The sequence below is a fragment of the Orcinus orca genome, chromosome 4, assembly GCF_937001465.1.
Source record: "Orcinus orca chromosome 4, mOrcOrc1.1, whole genome shotgun sequence".
Taxonomy (NCBI): domain Eukaryota; kingdom Metazoa; phylum Chordata; class Mammalia; order Artiodactyla; family Delphinidae; genus Orcinus; species Orcinus orca.
In genome coordinates this window covers 40,386,348-40,402,859 of record NC_064562.1, presented here as the reverse complement: position 1 = coordinate 40,402,859, position 16,512 = coordinate 40,386,348, and the positions used below count along the sequence as shown (strand labels likewise).

Sequence of the window (16,512 nt, the reverse complement as noted above, 5' to 3'; positions counted from 1 at the left end):
CTAACCATTATGCTGACTATTGCAGCAACGCCTACATAATAATAGCTCACATTTAGTGAATACTCTACTTGTGCCAGGAATTGAGTTAGTGGCTAAAATGCATAGTATCACTTAATTTTCACAATAGCCTTATGAGATTGGTCTTATTATAACTTGGGGGATTGAGGCATTGACAGATGAAGTTCTGCATCTACAATCACATGGTTAATAAATTGTATTTTGGGGATTAAAACTCAGGCAAACACAAACATATATTGTTCCTATAACTGTGTAAAGTATTATTTCTTTTACAAATAGCATTCTAAGCAATACAGAGTTCATGAATAAAATAAGGTAGAATAATTTGATATAATCACCTGTGATGGAGGATTTTTCCCCAGATACTGGTGAAGAGGAATTTCCGAGACTTTCTTTAAGGGATGATGATGATAGACTTGTTAACCATGCAACCTGTTTAAAGAAAATGTATTTACTAGTAAGTTTAGTTCTCAAGATTTGTGGGGGGCAATAGGATTATTAAAACTACTTCATAACTCTGAAATCTGCATTATTAGTTTTCTGCTAAACACCAAAAGTAAGTCAAAGGAGGTTATAATATGCTTTACTTTCAAGCCTTTATATCTTTATCATCAATAGGTCACTAAGAGCTATTCCAGTTCTTTAACTGAAACCTCTATGTTTTCAAAACTCCTACTGCTCTAAAATCAAATCTCAGAAATATTTAAGGTAAATATTTGACATGTTTTTCTCTAAGTATATATTTTCCTATAAAGTATAAAGGAAATAGTAGGTAAAAACCCTTAGTTTCAAACAAATATTACTTGTTGACCAAATGAAAGCAATTTATAAAACCAAGTAGACAGTTACTTCCAAATATTTTAGATAAAAAACTACATAGATTTCATACACTTTAGTTTTCCTCAAAATTCCTATATCTGAATTAAAATAATTATTATATATGAAATGAAGTAATTATATTTGTGTATAAATTAAACATCTCTTTATAGAATAATACTCTAGTCTAAAGGTGATGATATTATAATGTAAGAAGTTTGATTTTGTTGCATAGATAATAAATTTTAATTTTCTTTCCCATAATATTTACAAAGAAAATTATATGTCAAAAGCAATAGAGAGAAACCATCTGGGCAGATGGCAGAAGGGCTCAAACACTGGAGTCTACCCTGAGAAGGGAAGATTTACCCAAGGAGACTTACAAGTTAGTAGCCTTTTTCCTGAGGAAATTCCCCCAACTGTGCAGCTTAGTAGAAGGCTGCAGCATTACTAAGCTGGCTTGAGGGGTCAGAAGATAGAGTTTAGGACTAGAAGATCAGGCAATAAATTTGGAGAAGAGCTGCAGAAGGCATGAACCCCAATATCTGCATATAAATCCACCTCAAACACTTGGATCATCTATGCATGGCATGGGAAAGACCTCAGAGGGTCCTGTAAAATCACAGTAGCTAGAAAGTGAAAAATCTAAGCAGAGATTTCAGTCAATGTCCATGGCAAGGGAGACAGAGCTGGGAATTTGTCTAGCCATAATATCTTTGTGCTAGAGCACATGTTCAGAGGAACATAACAGAATCCAGAATCTCTACAACATATCATTCATAATGTTCAGTAGTCAATCAAAATGTTAATAAGTAAAAAAAAAAATAGTGACACATACTCATGAAAACAAACACAACAAAAGCAGTCTATAGTAACCAAGCCAGAGATGACCCAGATGTTGCAATTAGCAAACAAGAACTTTAAAGTAGGGATTATAAATATGTTCAAGCACTTAGGAGGAGATATATACATAGTGGCTGAATAGATAGGGTACCTTATTATTAGATACAGAAAATACAAAAAATACCAATCGAAATTCTAGAGTTGAACACTACTAAAATTAAAAAAAAAAATCACTGATAGACTTAACAGCAGATCAGGAATGGTAGAAAAAGGCAGTGAACTTGAAGACAGAACAATACAACTTAATCTAAAAAAACAAAGGGAAAAAAGATTAAAGAAACATGAAAGAAATTTAGAGATCAGTGAGACATATCAAAAATTTCAATGCGCATGTAATTACAAACAAGAGGGAGGAAAATAAAACAGAAAAAAATTTTAACTTCCCATCTGCATGGAAAATATCAGTTTACAAATCCTGAAATCTTGACAAAACCCAAGCAGGATAAATATAAAGAAAACCACACCTAAGTACCTCATAGTCAAATTGTTGTAATTCAAAGAAAAAAGACTAAACCTTGAAAATAATTCTGAAAGCTGCCAGAAAAAAACAAAACATTGTATAATGAGGATAGCAAAATAAATTTTTGCTGATTTCGTAACAGAAATAATAGAGGCCAGGAACAATGGAAACCTATAAAGAGCTGGGGATAGGAGAAGGAAACTGTCAGCCAAGAAGTGTATATTCAACTAAGCCATCCTTCAAAAATGAAGATAAAGTGAATATGTTTTACATAAGAAAAGACTGAGAGAATCGATCACTGGCAAACCAAGAAATGCAAAAATAAGTTCTTAAGATTGAAGGGAAATAACACTAGAAGGTAATCTGGATCTATAGGAAGAAATGAAGATCCCTAGAAATGGTATATATATCTAAGAAAACTATAAATGTTTATTCTTTTCTTCTTTTAGTTCTTTAAAAGTCTAAGACAGGGCTTCCCTGGTGGTGCAGTGGTTGACAGTCTGCCTGCCGATGCAGGGGACACGGGTTCATGCCCCGGTCCGGGAAGATCCCACATGCCACGGAGCAGTTGGGCCTGTGAAACATGGCCACTTGAGCCTGCGCGTCCGGAGCCTGTGCTCCGCAACGGGAGAGGCCACAACAGTGAGAGGCCCGCGTACCACAAAAAAAAAAAAAAAAAAAAGTCTAAGAAAAAAAGTTTAAAAGGCTCTTTAAAGAAACGTTATAACTCTGTGTTGTGGAAATTATATCATATGTAGGTATAATATACATGACATCAACAGCATGATGGATGAGGGAGTATATGGAACTATACTGTTACAAGGTTTCTATTTTAAATGTGAAACAATACAGTGTCAACTGTATTGTGATCATTTATAGATGCATTTTGTAATCCATAAGACAACTACTAAAAATATAACGCAAATAGGTATAGTCAAAAGGCAACAGAGAAAACTAATGGAAAACTAAAACCTACGTGATTAACTCTGAATAAAAAGGCAAGAAAGAAGTTATAGAGGAACAACTTCAATTTTAAAAAAATAGATAAAATAAATAGAAAAAAAACAGCAACAAATTGGCCCTAAGTGTACTTACATTAAATGTATATGGACTGGATTTCCCTGGTGGCGCATTGGTTAAGAATCCACCTGCCAATGCAGGGGACACGGGTTCAAGCCCAGGTCTGGGAAGATCCCACATGCCATGGAGCAACTAAGCCCGTGAGCCACAACTACTGAGCCTGTGCTCTAGAGCCCGTGAGCCACAATTGCTGAGCCCGAGAGCCACAACTACTGAAGCCTGTGCACCTAGAGCCCGTGCTCCACGACAAGAGAAGCCATCATGATGAGAAGCCCGCACACCACAACAAAGGGTAGCCCCCTGCTTGCCATAACTACAGAAAGCCCGTGCAAGCAATGAAGACCCAATGCAGCCAAAAATAAAATAAATAAATTTATTAAAAAAAGTATATGGACTAAACACTCATAAATGGAATAATGGATTCATAAGTAGATCGCAATTAAAAAGCAGATTGTCAGACTTGATAAAAAAGTAATACCAAACTGCTATTACAAGAGTCATTTAAAGAAAAAGATTGTTTGAAAGGAAAATATGGAAAAAGTTATACCATGCAAATACTGAAATGTTGAAATGTCAGGCAAAACAAACTGCAAGATATGAAGCATTACCAGAGATACAAAAATTTCATAGGGCTAAATAGGGTCAAGAACTAATAATGATGAATGTGTATGTGTTTAATTACAGAGTCATGGAATGCTGACAGAACAAAAAGGAAGTACAGAGAAATTCACAAACATAATTGGAGATTTTAACACACTCTATTTAGTACATGGCAAATCAACTAGACAAAAATTCAGTAAGAAAGGAGAAGATCTGAATGACACTACCAACCATCTTGACCAAACTGAAATTACAGAACGTTATATCTAACACCTGCAGAACACACATTCTTTGTTAATACAAATGAAACCTTTCACACTTAGTCTGGGCCATAAAAAAAAAACCCAACAATTAAAAAAAATGTGAATTCATATAAAATATATTCTTTGATCATAATAAAATTAAATTATAAATTTATGCAAGAATATATCTAGAGAAGATCTAATATGTGGAAATAAAATCATTCACCATAAAATAACCATTTGGCCAAAAAAGAGATCACAAGGAAAATTAGAAAATGTATTTAAAGGAATGATAATGAAAATAAATGGCATCAAAAAAATTGTGCGCTGCTCTCTATTTACAATAGCCCGGAGATGGAAACAACCTAAGTGCCCATCATCGGATGAATGGATAAAGAAGATGTGGCACATATATACAATGGAATATTACTCAGCCATAAAAAGAAACGAAATTGAGCTATTTGTAATGAGGTGGATAGACCTAGAGTCTGTCATACAGAGTGAAGTAAGTCAGAAAGAAAAAGACAAATACCGTATGCTAACACATATATATGGAATTTAAGAAAAAAAAATGTCATGAAGAACCTAGGGGTAAGGCAGGAATAAAGACGCAGACCTCCTAGAGAACGGACTTGAGGTTATGGGGAGGGGGAAGGGTGAGCTGTGACAGGGCGAGAGAGAGTCATGGACATATACACACTAACAAACGTAGTAAGGTAGATAGCTAGTTGGAAGCAGCCGCATGGCACAGGGAGATTGGCTTGGTGCTTTGTGACAGCCTGGAGGGGTGGGATAGGGAGGGTGGGAGGGAGGGAGACGCAAGAGGGAAGAGATATGGGAACATATGTATATGTATAACTGATTCACTTTGTTATAAAGCAGACACTAACACACCATTGTAAAGCAATTACACCCCAATAAAGATGTTAAAAAAAAAAATTGAGTGCTGCTAATCAGTGCATTAGAGGAAAATTTATAGTTTTCAAAGGTTTTGATAGAAAGGATGAAAAGCTTAAAATGGATGGACACATTTTCTAACTTAAAGGTAAGCAAATTAAACCCAAAGAAAATAAAAGAAAGAAATAATAAAGAGTGAAAATCAATGAAATTGGAAACAAACAACAGAGAAAGCTAACAAAGCCAACACTGGTTCTTTTAACAGAGTTAAAGTTTTAACAGAACTGAGCAATGCCTATCAAAATTTAACAAGAGAGACAGAAAACACAAACTACATATTAGAAATGAAAGATGGAATGTCATGATAATTTTACTGTCATCAAAAGGATAAGGGAATATCACAACCAACTTTATAAATTCAACATCTCAGATAAAGTGGATAAATTTCTAAATAGACATAAATTACCAAACTGATGAGAAAATCTGGATACCAAATATTTATCCCCCCCCCAAAAAAAATCAAACTTAGTGTCAAAGACCTCTCCACAAAGAAAATTCTAGGCCCAGATAATTTCGCTGGTGAATTCTCTCAATTAAGGGGAAAATGATACTAAACTTTTGGTTTCATACCAAACAAACTTTTAGAAAATAAATGAGGAAGAGACATTCCCCAATTCATAGGATACTCACACCTGATAACAACATTATAAGGAAAAAATTATAGTCAACTTCCATAAATATTGATGTAGAAGTCTTAACAAAATATTAAAAAATCAAATCCCACACAAAAATAGTGTACTATGATGGACTAGATTTTATCCCAGGAATAATGAGTTAATTTAACATATAAACATAGATATGTATCATCATACACACGCACACACAAATGAAAGGTGGGAAGTGAGGTTGTATCGAGAAAGAAAATGTCACCCTTTCGATACCCAGCTGTGACATTTGCAGGAAGGTAAGGCAATAGGGAGAGAAGTGCAGTGTCATGTGAAAGCTTATACAAAGTTAAAGAGGCTTCAGCATAGTTGAATGTGGATGAAAATAGACTCTTCCGGAGCCAAAGATTATAGACGTAGGAGAGAGAAGGGTTGGACAAAAAATAAATGGGAAATCCCTGAAAATGTGGGCTTAAAGAAGATTCAGAGCATGGTCAGGAAAATTTTATAATGAGGAATAAGGAAAATTCAGGCTATTAAAAACAGAAGTATCTAAAATACCCAACAAAGATAATAGCTCTACAATATGGGTTATGTTATAGTCATTAAGGTGAACATAGTCTCAAGATCACCCAGCAACATGGAAACACGTCATGACCTAATGTTAAGAGATTAAACCAAAAAGCATGATACAAAACATTGTGAATGTTAAGATGACAAATATTATAAAAACAAGTATAGAAAAACAGCCCAAAAGTGGAGTAAGAATAATGAATATAGTTGTCATTAGGTGATGGGTTTATGGGTAGATATTTTTCAATTAAATTTTCTGTCATAATATATGTTACTTTAAAAAGTTTAGGAATACTTTTTTCTTTAATCAAGGGATATAGAATACATCACAAAGAGCAATTAAAGTTAGGTATCACTACCAGTTTGAATAGTGTTCCCTCAAAATTCATGTCTACCCCAAATCTCCGAATGTGATCTTATTTGAAAATAAGGTGTTTGCAGATGGAATTAGTTAAGATGAGAATCTACTGGAGTAGGGCAGACCCTAAATCAATGACTGGTGTCTTGTTTTAGACAAAAGTGAGGGAAGACACAGAGACCCAGGGAAGAAGACCATGGGTTGATGGAGGCAAGGACTGGAGTGACGCAGCTACAAGCCAAGGACCACCAAAGATTTCTGACAACCACCAGAAACTGGAAGAAGCAAAGAAGGATTCTTCCCTAGAGCCTTCAGAGGGAACATAGCCCTGTTCACACCCTGATATTGGATTTCTGACCTCCAGAACTGAGAGAACTTCTGTTGTTTGTGGCAATTTGTTACAGCAGCTACAGTGAACTAACACAATATCCACTTGACCAGATGATTTTATTAAACATAAAATAATTGTTTCGTTTTGATAACACCCTCTCTTCACCTGACTTTCAGAACAAATTAGGACATAGCACATTGAAGTCAGGCAGACTTATATCAAATTGCCAGCTTTTCTGGTAAAGCTAACCTGCAGGATAAGAGTGGAATCAGAGCCTACTGTGCTCATACTTCTGACCTGAATTGGAGAGATTCTTCTGTTTAGTTGTGATACAAAGGACTTCCTCTGTCTGCCTTTGTACCACCTCCCAGGGAGCAGATCTTTTCTCACATCAGTAACACAGAGGAGTCAGGAGAAGAAGAAAGAAGCTTAGCCAGTACTGTTTAGTTCCTTTTCTCTGATCTGCTCAAGCAGATTGTGGAGTAGGAATGTTCTTCCCATACTTATCCCTTCTGAAATGTGAGGTGGAACTTCTCTAACCATAGTGAAATGTAAAGACAGGCGGCCAAGTGTTCTTCCCTAATAACAATACACAGTAAACTCCTGATGAAGTCCTGAAGGATCACATCTACATCCCTTCTGGTATATCCCAAAAAATACAGGACTGTGCCGTGAACATTCAGTATACATTTGTTGAGTGATTAAAACCAAATGAATAAAATGACATTGGCCATAAATTATACAATTCAAAGATATGTAAATAAAAACTCTTGCAATTAAAGTGTTGCATAGATTCAAAAAGGCAAGTTTTTTTCACATTTTACTTTCTCTGAAATTGGATGCATCGTATGTTACAGTTTAGCAGTTTTCTTCTTTCTTAGCAGTACATAAAATAATGCTGTATTTTTGCTGTATCTTACAATTGAGTTTTAGATCCAATAAAATATATTTTTAAAAACTTAAAATTATTTCCTTATCAATTGCTGAAGGAATCATGTAACACATACACACATGCACGCTCACACACAAGTATTCTTTTTCTCATAATCAGATGCAAAAACCTGAATTAGAAACACAGTTTAGCAGTAGCGCTAACCTCAGGGTCAAGGTTTTCAGAGAATGCATTTTTCTCAGCTTCTGGTTGTCTGCCATTCAGCCTTGGGAGGAATGAAGGTGCATAATATGCCTCTAATTCTTCATGGAGGGCAGTGTCTTTGTCTTCTCCTAGCCTGTCTTTCTCCTCCCTGTGGCTGTGCTTTTTCAACATGCTCCTTGGCCGAGGTGAAGGCTTAAAGTGGTTGTCTGCTTCAAGGCTGCTGTTATTTTCTGCAGAAAAATACAATGTTTTAATGCATTAAATAAAATTTAATACACTAAAAAATACATTTTTAAAATGACTATGGCTTCTCCTACACCGCAGGTGTCACCACACTTCCCTCCTGTGCCCAAGCACCTTGGCTTTCTATCCTGGAGAGTCTAGAAGAAGCCCACACCCTTCTCTACACAGAACTCCAGAAAGTACAAGTAGGTGATAGTTCATAATCAAATAATTTTTTTTTAATGGCTGCCATCCTGGAAGTAACTAGTATACTTCACTTTTGTGAGTAAACTCATCAACTCTCATAGTATTAAAAAAAATTTTTTTTTAACAAACAAAACCAAACTGCTTCAGTTTCAGGCTTTATAAAATGAGGCAGTTCATCCATCAAAACCTTTATTGAGTATCTGCTGCCAGGCCCCATACACATCACTCACATTAATGGACCTCAGAATCAAGACACTGGCAATGGCCCTGTCCAAGGATTTTAGAGGTTGGGAAAGGAGCCGATTCTAAACAAACAAAATTATAAGACAAAGGTAAGTGCTGTTACAAGTATAAAGATGATGTCAGTACAGGGAGTAGAAGAGCCAAATATCCCTGGAAGGAGGAACAGACAACTGGATAACTTGTGAGCTGCTGTTCTCTGAGTCCATAAAACCTCTCCAGCAGTTATTAAAATTTCTCAGTTACTATTTCATCACTTCTAAGTTTAAAACAATAATCTAATGCTGGTATACTTCCAGCCCTCAAAACATGATAAGAAACATTTTCCATGAACTTTTCCCTAAATTTTACCTGTTATACATATCCATCTCTCCATTGTTCTACCAATGTATTCTTCTGATGAAACTTCAAAACTGAACTAATTAATACCTTTATCCTTTTTATCTATAAGTCGAGTTATAAATCCTGCTAGAAGATTCTACAACCATAGGTAATTGGAACCACTATAAATGTTTCATTACCAATTTTAGGTATGTCCTAAACTCTGGTCAAATGTCCAATCCAAAATCCAAGAGTCATCTTAGATTCCTCCCTCAAAATCCAAAGAATCACAATACCCTATCCATTCTACTTGCTAAATTTCTCTCTCATTTATCCCACTTTCTACATCCCCACTCTCAGTTCCTCATCCACTCTTGCCTAGATTACTGCCTCAGTGATATTTATAAAACACAAATCAGATCACATCACTCCTCTCCACAAAATTTTTCAATGGCTCCCCATCAGCCAGTCTTCCAGAATAAAAAGCTCATTGCCTCTGAACAATATAAAATGTTTCATGGTTTTGTCTCTGGCTACCTGTGCTGCCTCATCACTGACACACCCACTTAGTAATCTGTCCTGAAATGCTGGGCTCACTGTCCTTCTGCAGCTGTGCCACATGCCTCCTGCCACCAGAGCTTGCCACCCAAGCTCTCCCTCTGCCTAGGATGTCCACTTCCTGTTTCTCCTCCTGAAAAATGCTTGCCTGTCTTTGGAACCTCAGTTTAAGCAGAATATTGTATAATGCCTGGTTTTGAGTCATTTTTTTTATTGTGGTAATAACACTTAATAGGAGATCCACCCTCTTAACAAATTTTCAAGTGCATATTACAGTATTATTAACTAAAGGCACAATGCCAAAAGGCAGAGCTCTAAAACTTATTCATCTTGCATAACTGAAACTTTACATCTGTTGACTAGCAACTCCCATTTCTCTCTCCCTCCAGCCCCTCATAACCACCATTCTACCCACTCTCTGTATGGGGTTGCCTATTTCAGATATTTCATATTTGAATCTTGTTCTGACACTTATTAGCATTGTAAACGTACACGAATCAGATAACCGTCACACACTCCAGTTTTCCTATAGGTAGAATTAGCTAAGATTTGCTAAAGTTCTCATGGGACTTGAGTAAGATAATACATACAAAGCACACAACACAGTGCCTGACACATGGGAAGTGCTCAATGAATATCAATGATTGTATAGACATTTCCTGTTCTGGTTTGTCCAACACTCCTGTTTTCTTTTTGGGTAGCCTCTCCTCCTTTCTATCCATGTGATTCTGTGGGTTAATAAATATCTCCTCCATACCTCAGTGAGAATGATGGGCATGTGATGTAGCCCTCTCCTTCCTGTGCAGCTTATCACAGAAACTTCATTTCCCCTGACCACAGCAGGCAGTCAGGAGGTCAGGATTTTTCTACTTGGAGTTGGTGGATATGCCTTTAACGCCATGGAGCTGGAAGGATGTGATTTAGAGACCACTAGTGGCATTCTCTGCTGCCAAGTGAAGGGCTGTCTGAGACAAAGAAACCAAATGACAGAAAAATGGACCAAGGGATGGAATTAATGGGGCAGTGACAGTGCAGGAGGAGAGAATGAGAGGGTCAGGGAGGGAGGACAAAAGTAAAAAGAGAGAATCCTGATGATATAGAAATACTGATTCTCTACACTTAATCACATCTAAAGCAAGGACTTCTGACATCCATGCTCAACACAGCGATAAACTCTTTCCACTGATGTTTGAATTGGGTCATTTGCATCTGAGAGTCCTGACTACAGGTATTATTATTTGTCAGTTATAGCTATTGACACCAGCTCCTCTAGGAAGCCTTCCCTGATGCCCTCAGGTAAATTTAGATGCCCACTTTCCTGTGTTCTTACTATACCTTTTATACACCTTCCCACCAAATTGTAAAGTCTTTGCTATGGTCTGAATGTTTGTGTCTCCACCCAATTCTTATGTTGAAATCTTAACCCCAAAAGTGACGTATTAGGAGGTGAGGTCTTTGGAAGGTGATTAAGTCATGAGGGTAAAATCTTCATGAATGGGATTAATGCCCTTAAAATAATGCTCTACAAAGTTCCTTTGCCCTTTGCACCACATAAAGATACAATGAGAAGCCTGCAACCCGGAAGAGGGCCCTATCCAACCATGTGAGCCCTGTGATTTCAGACTTCCAGCCTCCAGAACTGTAAGAAATAGGTTTCTGTTGGTGATAATCTACCCAGTCTGTGGTATTCAGTTACAGCAGCCCGAACGGCCTAAGACAGTATTGGAGGATTGGTACTAAGTCTTTGTAATGCCACAGTGATAGCTACTATCACAGTGCTTGTAACAGTGAAACATATCGTACCCACAATAAATATGTGGGATAAATAAGATGATCTGCTTATGAACAAATGCTGAATAATAAAATGAATAGTAAAAGCATTTATAGAGTACTTAATTTATGCCAAGATTGCTCTAAGCACTTCAAATACATGAATTTAACTTAATTGCCTCAAACCCCTAGTGGTGGTTCAAATATTGTCTCCCTTTTACAGGTAAATAAAATGAGGAACAAAGAGCTCATGTGCCCATAGTCATAAACTCTAGTTTGTGGGATTAAAGCAGGAGCACCCAGACTCCAATGCTAATGTAGTCAAGGTTCTCCTGCTTTAAAGTTAAAATAAAAACAGCATAACCTGTAAAAATTACTTTCTACAATCACTACCAATGTGCCCACTACCTGATAAAAGTGAAAGAGTTTGATTATTGTACTAGTTACAGCAGACAAGCAAGAACAAAGGAAACTTTCAGGTTCTAATATTTTTAGAAAGCATTAAGTGATACTCAGCAATATCTCACCACATTAAAAATATTAAGTTCTAAACTCTATAAGAAAAAAAAGTCTAAAAATTTAGAGAAGAATAAAGCTAAGCTCATTAACCACTTTCCTTCTTTAATGAATGAATTATTCATTTAAACATTCAAATACTTAACGAATTCTACATGCCAGGCACTAACCAGCAGCCTCGTTTTTTCTTCAACTTGAATAACCTAGGAATAATGATTTTAATATATTTTATACCAAAATTCCACTTCCAGAAGCATCATCAAGTTTTCAGAAAGAAAAAAAAAATACATCTGTACATTATCAAAATGTTTTATTTTACAATCAAATGTAAATGATTACTTGTTTTGGTAATTTTTTTATCCTACATATACTGAATTGCAAATGGTTAATAATTGTTTAAAAATACAGTATTGCACATTTAGAATCCTGAGCTATCTTGTGGTCAAAATACAGTATTTCTCTAGTTATTTTAATTTGTCACAGGTTTTAAAAAAGATATTAAATGGGTGGATTATTGCTGATTATCTACCATAAAGTTCTAATTATGTACTTCTATCTATATCAGACTAATTTTTAGCTTCTATAACATGCTCACATTTTCTTATTAACCTAATGAAAAGCTTTTTAGAATCAGGACAAATAGGATAAACGTAATCCATAAAAATAGGTTTTTAAACTCAACTAAGACTAGGAAACACTGCATATTCTTTCTTGAAGATTCACCGTGCATATGTCTTTATTAACAGTTCCAAGAAGTTCATAAAGAAATTGGTTTAAAATTCCTATAACTCTGTGTTTTCCCCTCAATACCAATGAACAAACTGTGGAACATACTTTGGGAAATGGTGATGTAATGGATTATTCACTCTTTGATTACATTTCCCTTCTCTCCATTTTTGATTTTACTCAGTACACTGGGAAGGTACATTTTAGCAAGTTAATTGTGTTTCATTAGGCCTTGTGCTTACACTTTTGTAGAAGTTTATAGTTTGAGACAAACTTCAGTAGATTCTTAAAACAATTCTGTAGGAAAGGAGAGCAGGTTTCCTCCCCCTCCTCATGAAGACAGTGAGGCTTACCCTACGGCTGAGGTCACACATAATTAACTTGCAGTAGCTTTTCCCCTAGTATCCCTGCTTGCTTTATCTTCTCCTCATTTGAAAGTGGATGGAATTGTGGGGGTGGAAAAAGGAGTGTCTGAAATATAGCTTTGCCTAAGGTTACCAGTGCTATTATGTAAAGTATGAAATACTTACCAGTACCATATTTAATGATGATATGAAGGAAAGAGGTTTTTGTGAAGGTTAGCATCAACTACTATTTTTTCTATAGAACATAAAAAGACTGGAAGACTCCAAATCCTTAAACTTCTATGCCCTTGTTTCTGCGTGACAGCCCAGGGGATGTCACAGCAGTTGGTGCCTGCTTCACTCCATCTCTGCTGCACTATGCACAGAGCTCAGTAGAACTGTGAAGAAACTACTGTAATCACACCAGGAACATCCCCACAGAAAATTGAGTTTTAGTGGATTTTCCTGAGGAACAGAGAAACCAAATGGAGATTCTCTTTTCTTAAGGAAAATCTGGAGGCTTAAACAATGACAGCAACAACACCTGCCCCCACCACCCCCTTCAAATATACAAATGCCAAACAAATATTCTGGCAAATGGCTGTATGGAAATGATTATTGTTTTAAGGACTAGCCCCAATGCTGCTATAACCCTGATGTCTGGAGTGTGAAATGGATTAGAAAGGATTCCATTGTAGTTCCACTGCTAAAAACAAAATTGGAGCTCACAGGCCTAAGCACGGTTGGACCCAGGAGCTTTGGAGCCACAGCTGTGGATAACTGAAGGTACTTTGGCCAGCTATCAGGCACTAGCAGAGATATAAAACTGAACGTACAACTGGACATCAGAATTATGGTTTTTCTCTACAGTTCTATTATTTTTATTTATATCTGTAAAATTGAAAGGTTAAGTCTGATTTTTTTTTTCTTAAATATCTACTAGCCACCATATGCAGTGGTTAAGAATCCGCCTGCCAATGTGGGGGACACGGGTTCAATCCCTGGTCTGGGAAGATCCCACATGCCACGGAGCAACTAAGCCCATGCACCACAACTACTGAGCCTGTGCTCTAAAGCCCGTGAACCACAGCTACTGAACCCATGCAGCACAACTACTGAAGCCCGCACGCCTAGAGCCCATGCTCCACAACAAGAGAAGCCACTGCAATGAGAAGCCTGTGCACTGCAACGAAAAGTAGCCCCTGCTCTCCACAACTAGAGAAAGCCTGTGAGCGGCAACGAAGACCCAACGCAGCCAAATATAAATAATAAATAAATAAATAAATAATTTAAAAAATCTATTAGCTACCATATAAAAGTATTTTGTGATTATCTTAAAATAAATTTTCAAGAAATGCAATTACAGTAACCTAACAAATTACCTGAAGATGCGCTTTTGATTAGAAGAATTCTAGGTTTCGTTTCCATTTTAATTTTCTCTTTTTCAACTTCTTGTTGTTTATTTTGAGATTCAGATAAGGGATTTACAATCATGCCTTTACCACCATCAGGTGCCATCTCATCATTTTTGACAGAGACTACTTGCTCATCTTTCCTCACATCATTGATTGATTTCTTGGTTTTCAAAAAAGACAGTTTTGGAGAATTCTTTTCTTCATCATCTGATATATGAAAATCATTAATCTTTTTCTTAACTGAATTTTCATCTACTGAGGTGTCAGAAAAATCACCTAAGGAAACTGAAAAACAGAAGAGAAAAAATATTTTCAATAGTGTATTTTAAAGTTTTAAAGATTACATCAATCAAAAAGATTACCTTAAAGACTGGAAATGAATTTACAACTGTGAATAGATTTGCAGCCCTAAAAAACAGCGAACTTTGGCAGGTTTTATTGGCATTAGTAAAATAAAAATTTCAGTTTCATTAATTTATTCAAAACATACTTATCGAGTATGAATAGTTTGTCAAGCCAAGCACTGTGCTTGCTCTGAGAAACCTCCTTCAAAATTTCTTCAAAGTAATAATCAGCCAGGGACATTTAAATTAGATTTTGGACTGTAAAGCTTTTCTTTTGTTTATCAAAAACTTCATAAAACCAACAATATTTGTAAATGGAAGAATTTGCTAATAATGTTTTTTCATAAAAATTTTGGAAATGCAATTCCATCCATACCACAGTATTAGATTTTACTATGAGAAGAATAATAAAGAATGCTTAACCGAACTATAAAGCAATGATTTAACTATTGTTCTGATTACTTTTACAGAGAACATTGAGAGTTATTCACTGAAAGTATAAAACACTGAATTTCAAGTTTAGAATTTTGTATGTTTATCCTGAAATGTAAAATATTAATATTTTACATAATCAAAAGAAACCAAATTAACCATACAATACTGATATATTGGGTTTTTTAAACTGATTCCCTTTCATAGCCAAAAAACCCTTGATTTATAAAAAGCATTATAAAAGTGATCCTAACGTGCACAAAGTTTAGTTCTATGGGCCCTAGTTATTACCTCATAGGGTTGACCTTAAAGATGAAATTGTTATCTCCAATATGGTTTACCACAAACAAGCAAATCTGCTGTCAGTTAAATTTTATTTTCATACATACATTCAGAAAAAAACCAAGGACAACCATACAACTTCTTTAAAATTAAGAGTGGCTTTTTATTCATTAAAAAGTTGGAGATCTAAAACCTGTGAATTCATAGGTATTATTTTAACATAGTGATTTTTTTGCAGGGTTGGGCTAAACCTAACTAAAGAAGCAAAAATAAGAGAAGTGGTTTACTTTCCCATGTTCTCACATACCAATCTCATCACTGTCAAAGTCATCTGAGTATTCAGAACTTCTTTGTCTGGCTGAGCGAGCTGTAATTGCTTTTATTAGTTCATCCTGAAATGAGATAACTGAAATCAATTTCTACCCAAATGTGGAGGTCTCATATATTGAATTAATTCTTTAAACAAATAATGCTTGATTAATAACTGCCTTAAAACTTAGGTTTCATTCATTTAACAGATATTCACTGAAAGCCTACCTTATGCCATGCACCCAACCCTTAAGACTCAATGCAGAACATCACAGACAATTCCTTTCCTCATGGACCTTTGGGTTAAATTAAAGAAGACAGACAACACCAAGCAAATGAATCGAAGGACTCAACTTAGGGTTCATTATAAATTGGCATTATGGAAGAAACTGGTATTCTTTATGATCTTTTGTTTCAGCGTATTGCTGTTAACAGATGTAATCAATACTGCAAATTTAGAGGCTGAGTTCAAAATTGTAGTGACTGGACAGAGAAAGCCTAAATGTTATAATGTTACACCGGGGGGGGGGGGAAACATTTTTTATATGAAAATGGCAATTAGAAACTGCTATTCAACTTTTAAAAGCTAATTTAACTTTTAATATACTAAGAATCTAGTATTGAGTTTAGTTTGGTAGTCTTAAAGACACAAAGAAGAGTTGGTAATACTGGAGCCCAAATACAATCATCTGAAAAATTTCAAAAGAAACATAGATTTACTCCAGCTTTACATAGGACTGTTGTATTGAATAGAAGCACTTTCAAGTCCAATATTCCCAATACAGTG

General features: G+C 35.7%; 1 protein-coding gene across 1 annotated transcript in view; it reads right to left on the bottom strand.

Moving 5' to 3' along the window:
• LOC101269598 (microtubule-associated protein 9) overlaps positions 1 to 16,512 on the bottom strand; it is a 40,231-nt gene that overhangs the window by 18,795 nt on the left and 4,924 nt on the right. Inside the window, 4 exon segments of the mRNA XM_049708839.1 lie at positions 357 to 450; positions 8,040 to 8,269; positions 14,326 to 14,643; positions 15,724 to 15,808. Of these exon segments, the coding sequence (XP_049564796.1) occupies positions 357 to 450; positions 8,040 to 8,269; positions 14,326 to 14,643; positions 15,724 to 15,808 (727 nt within the window).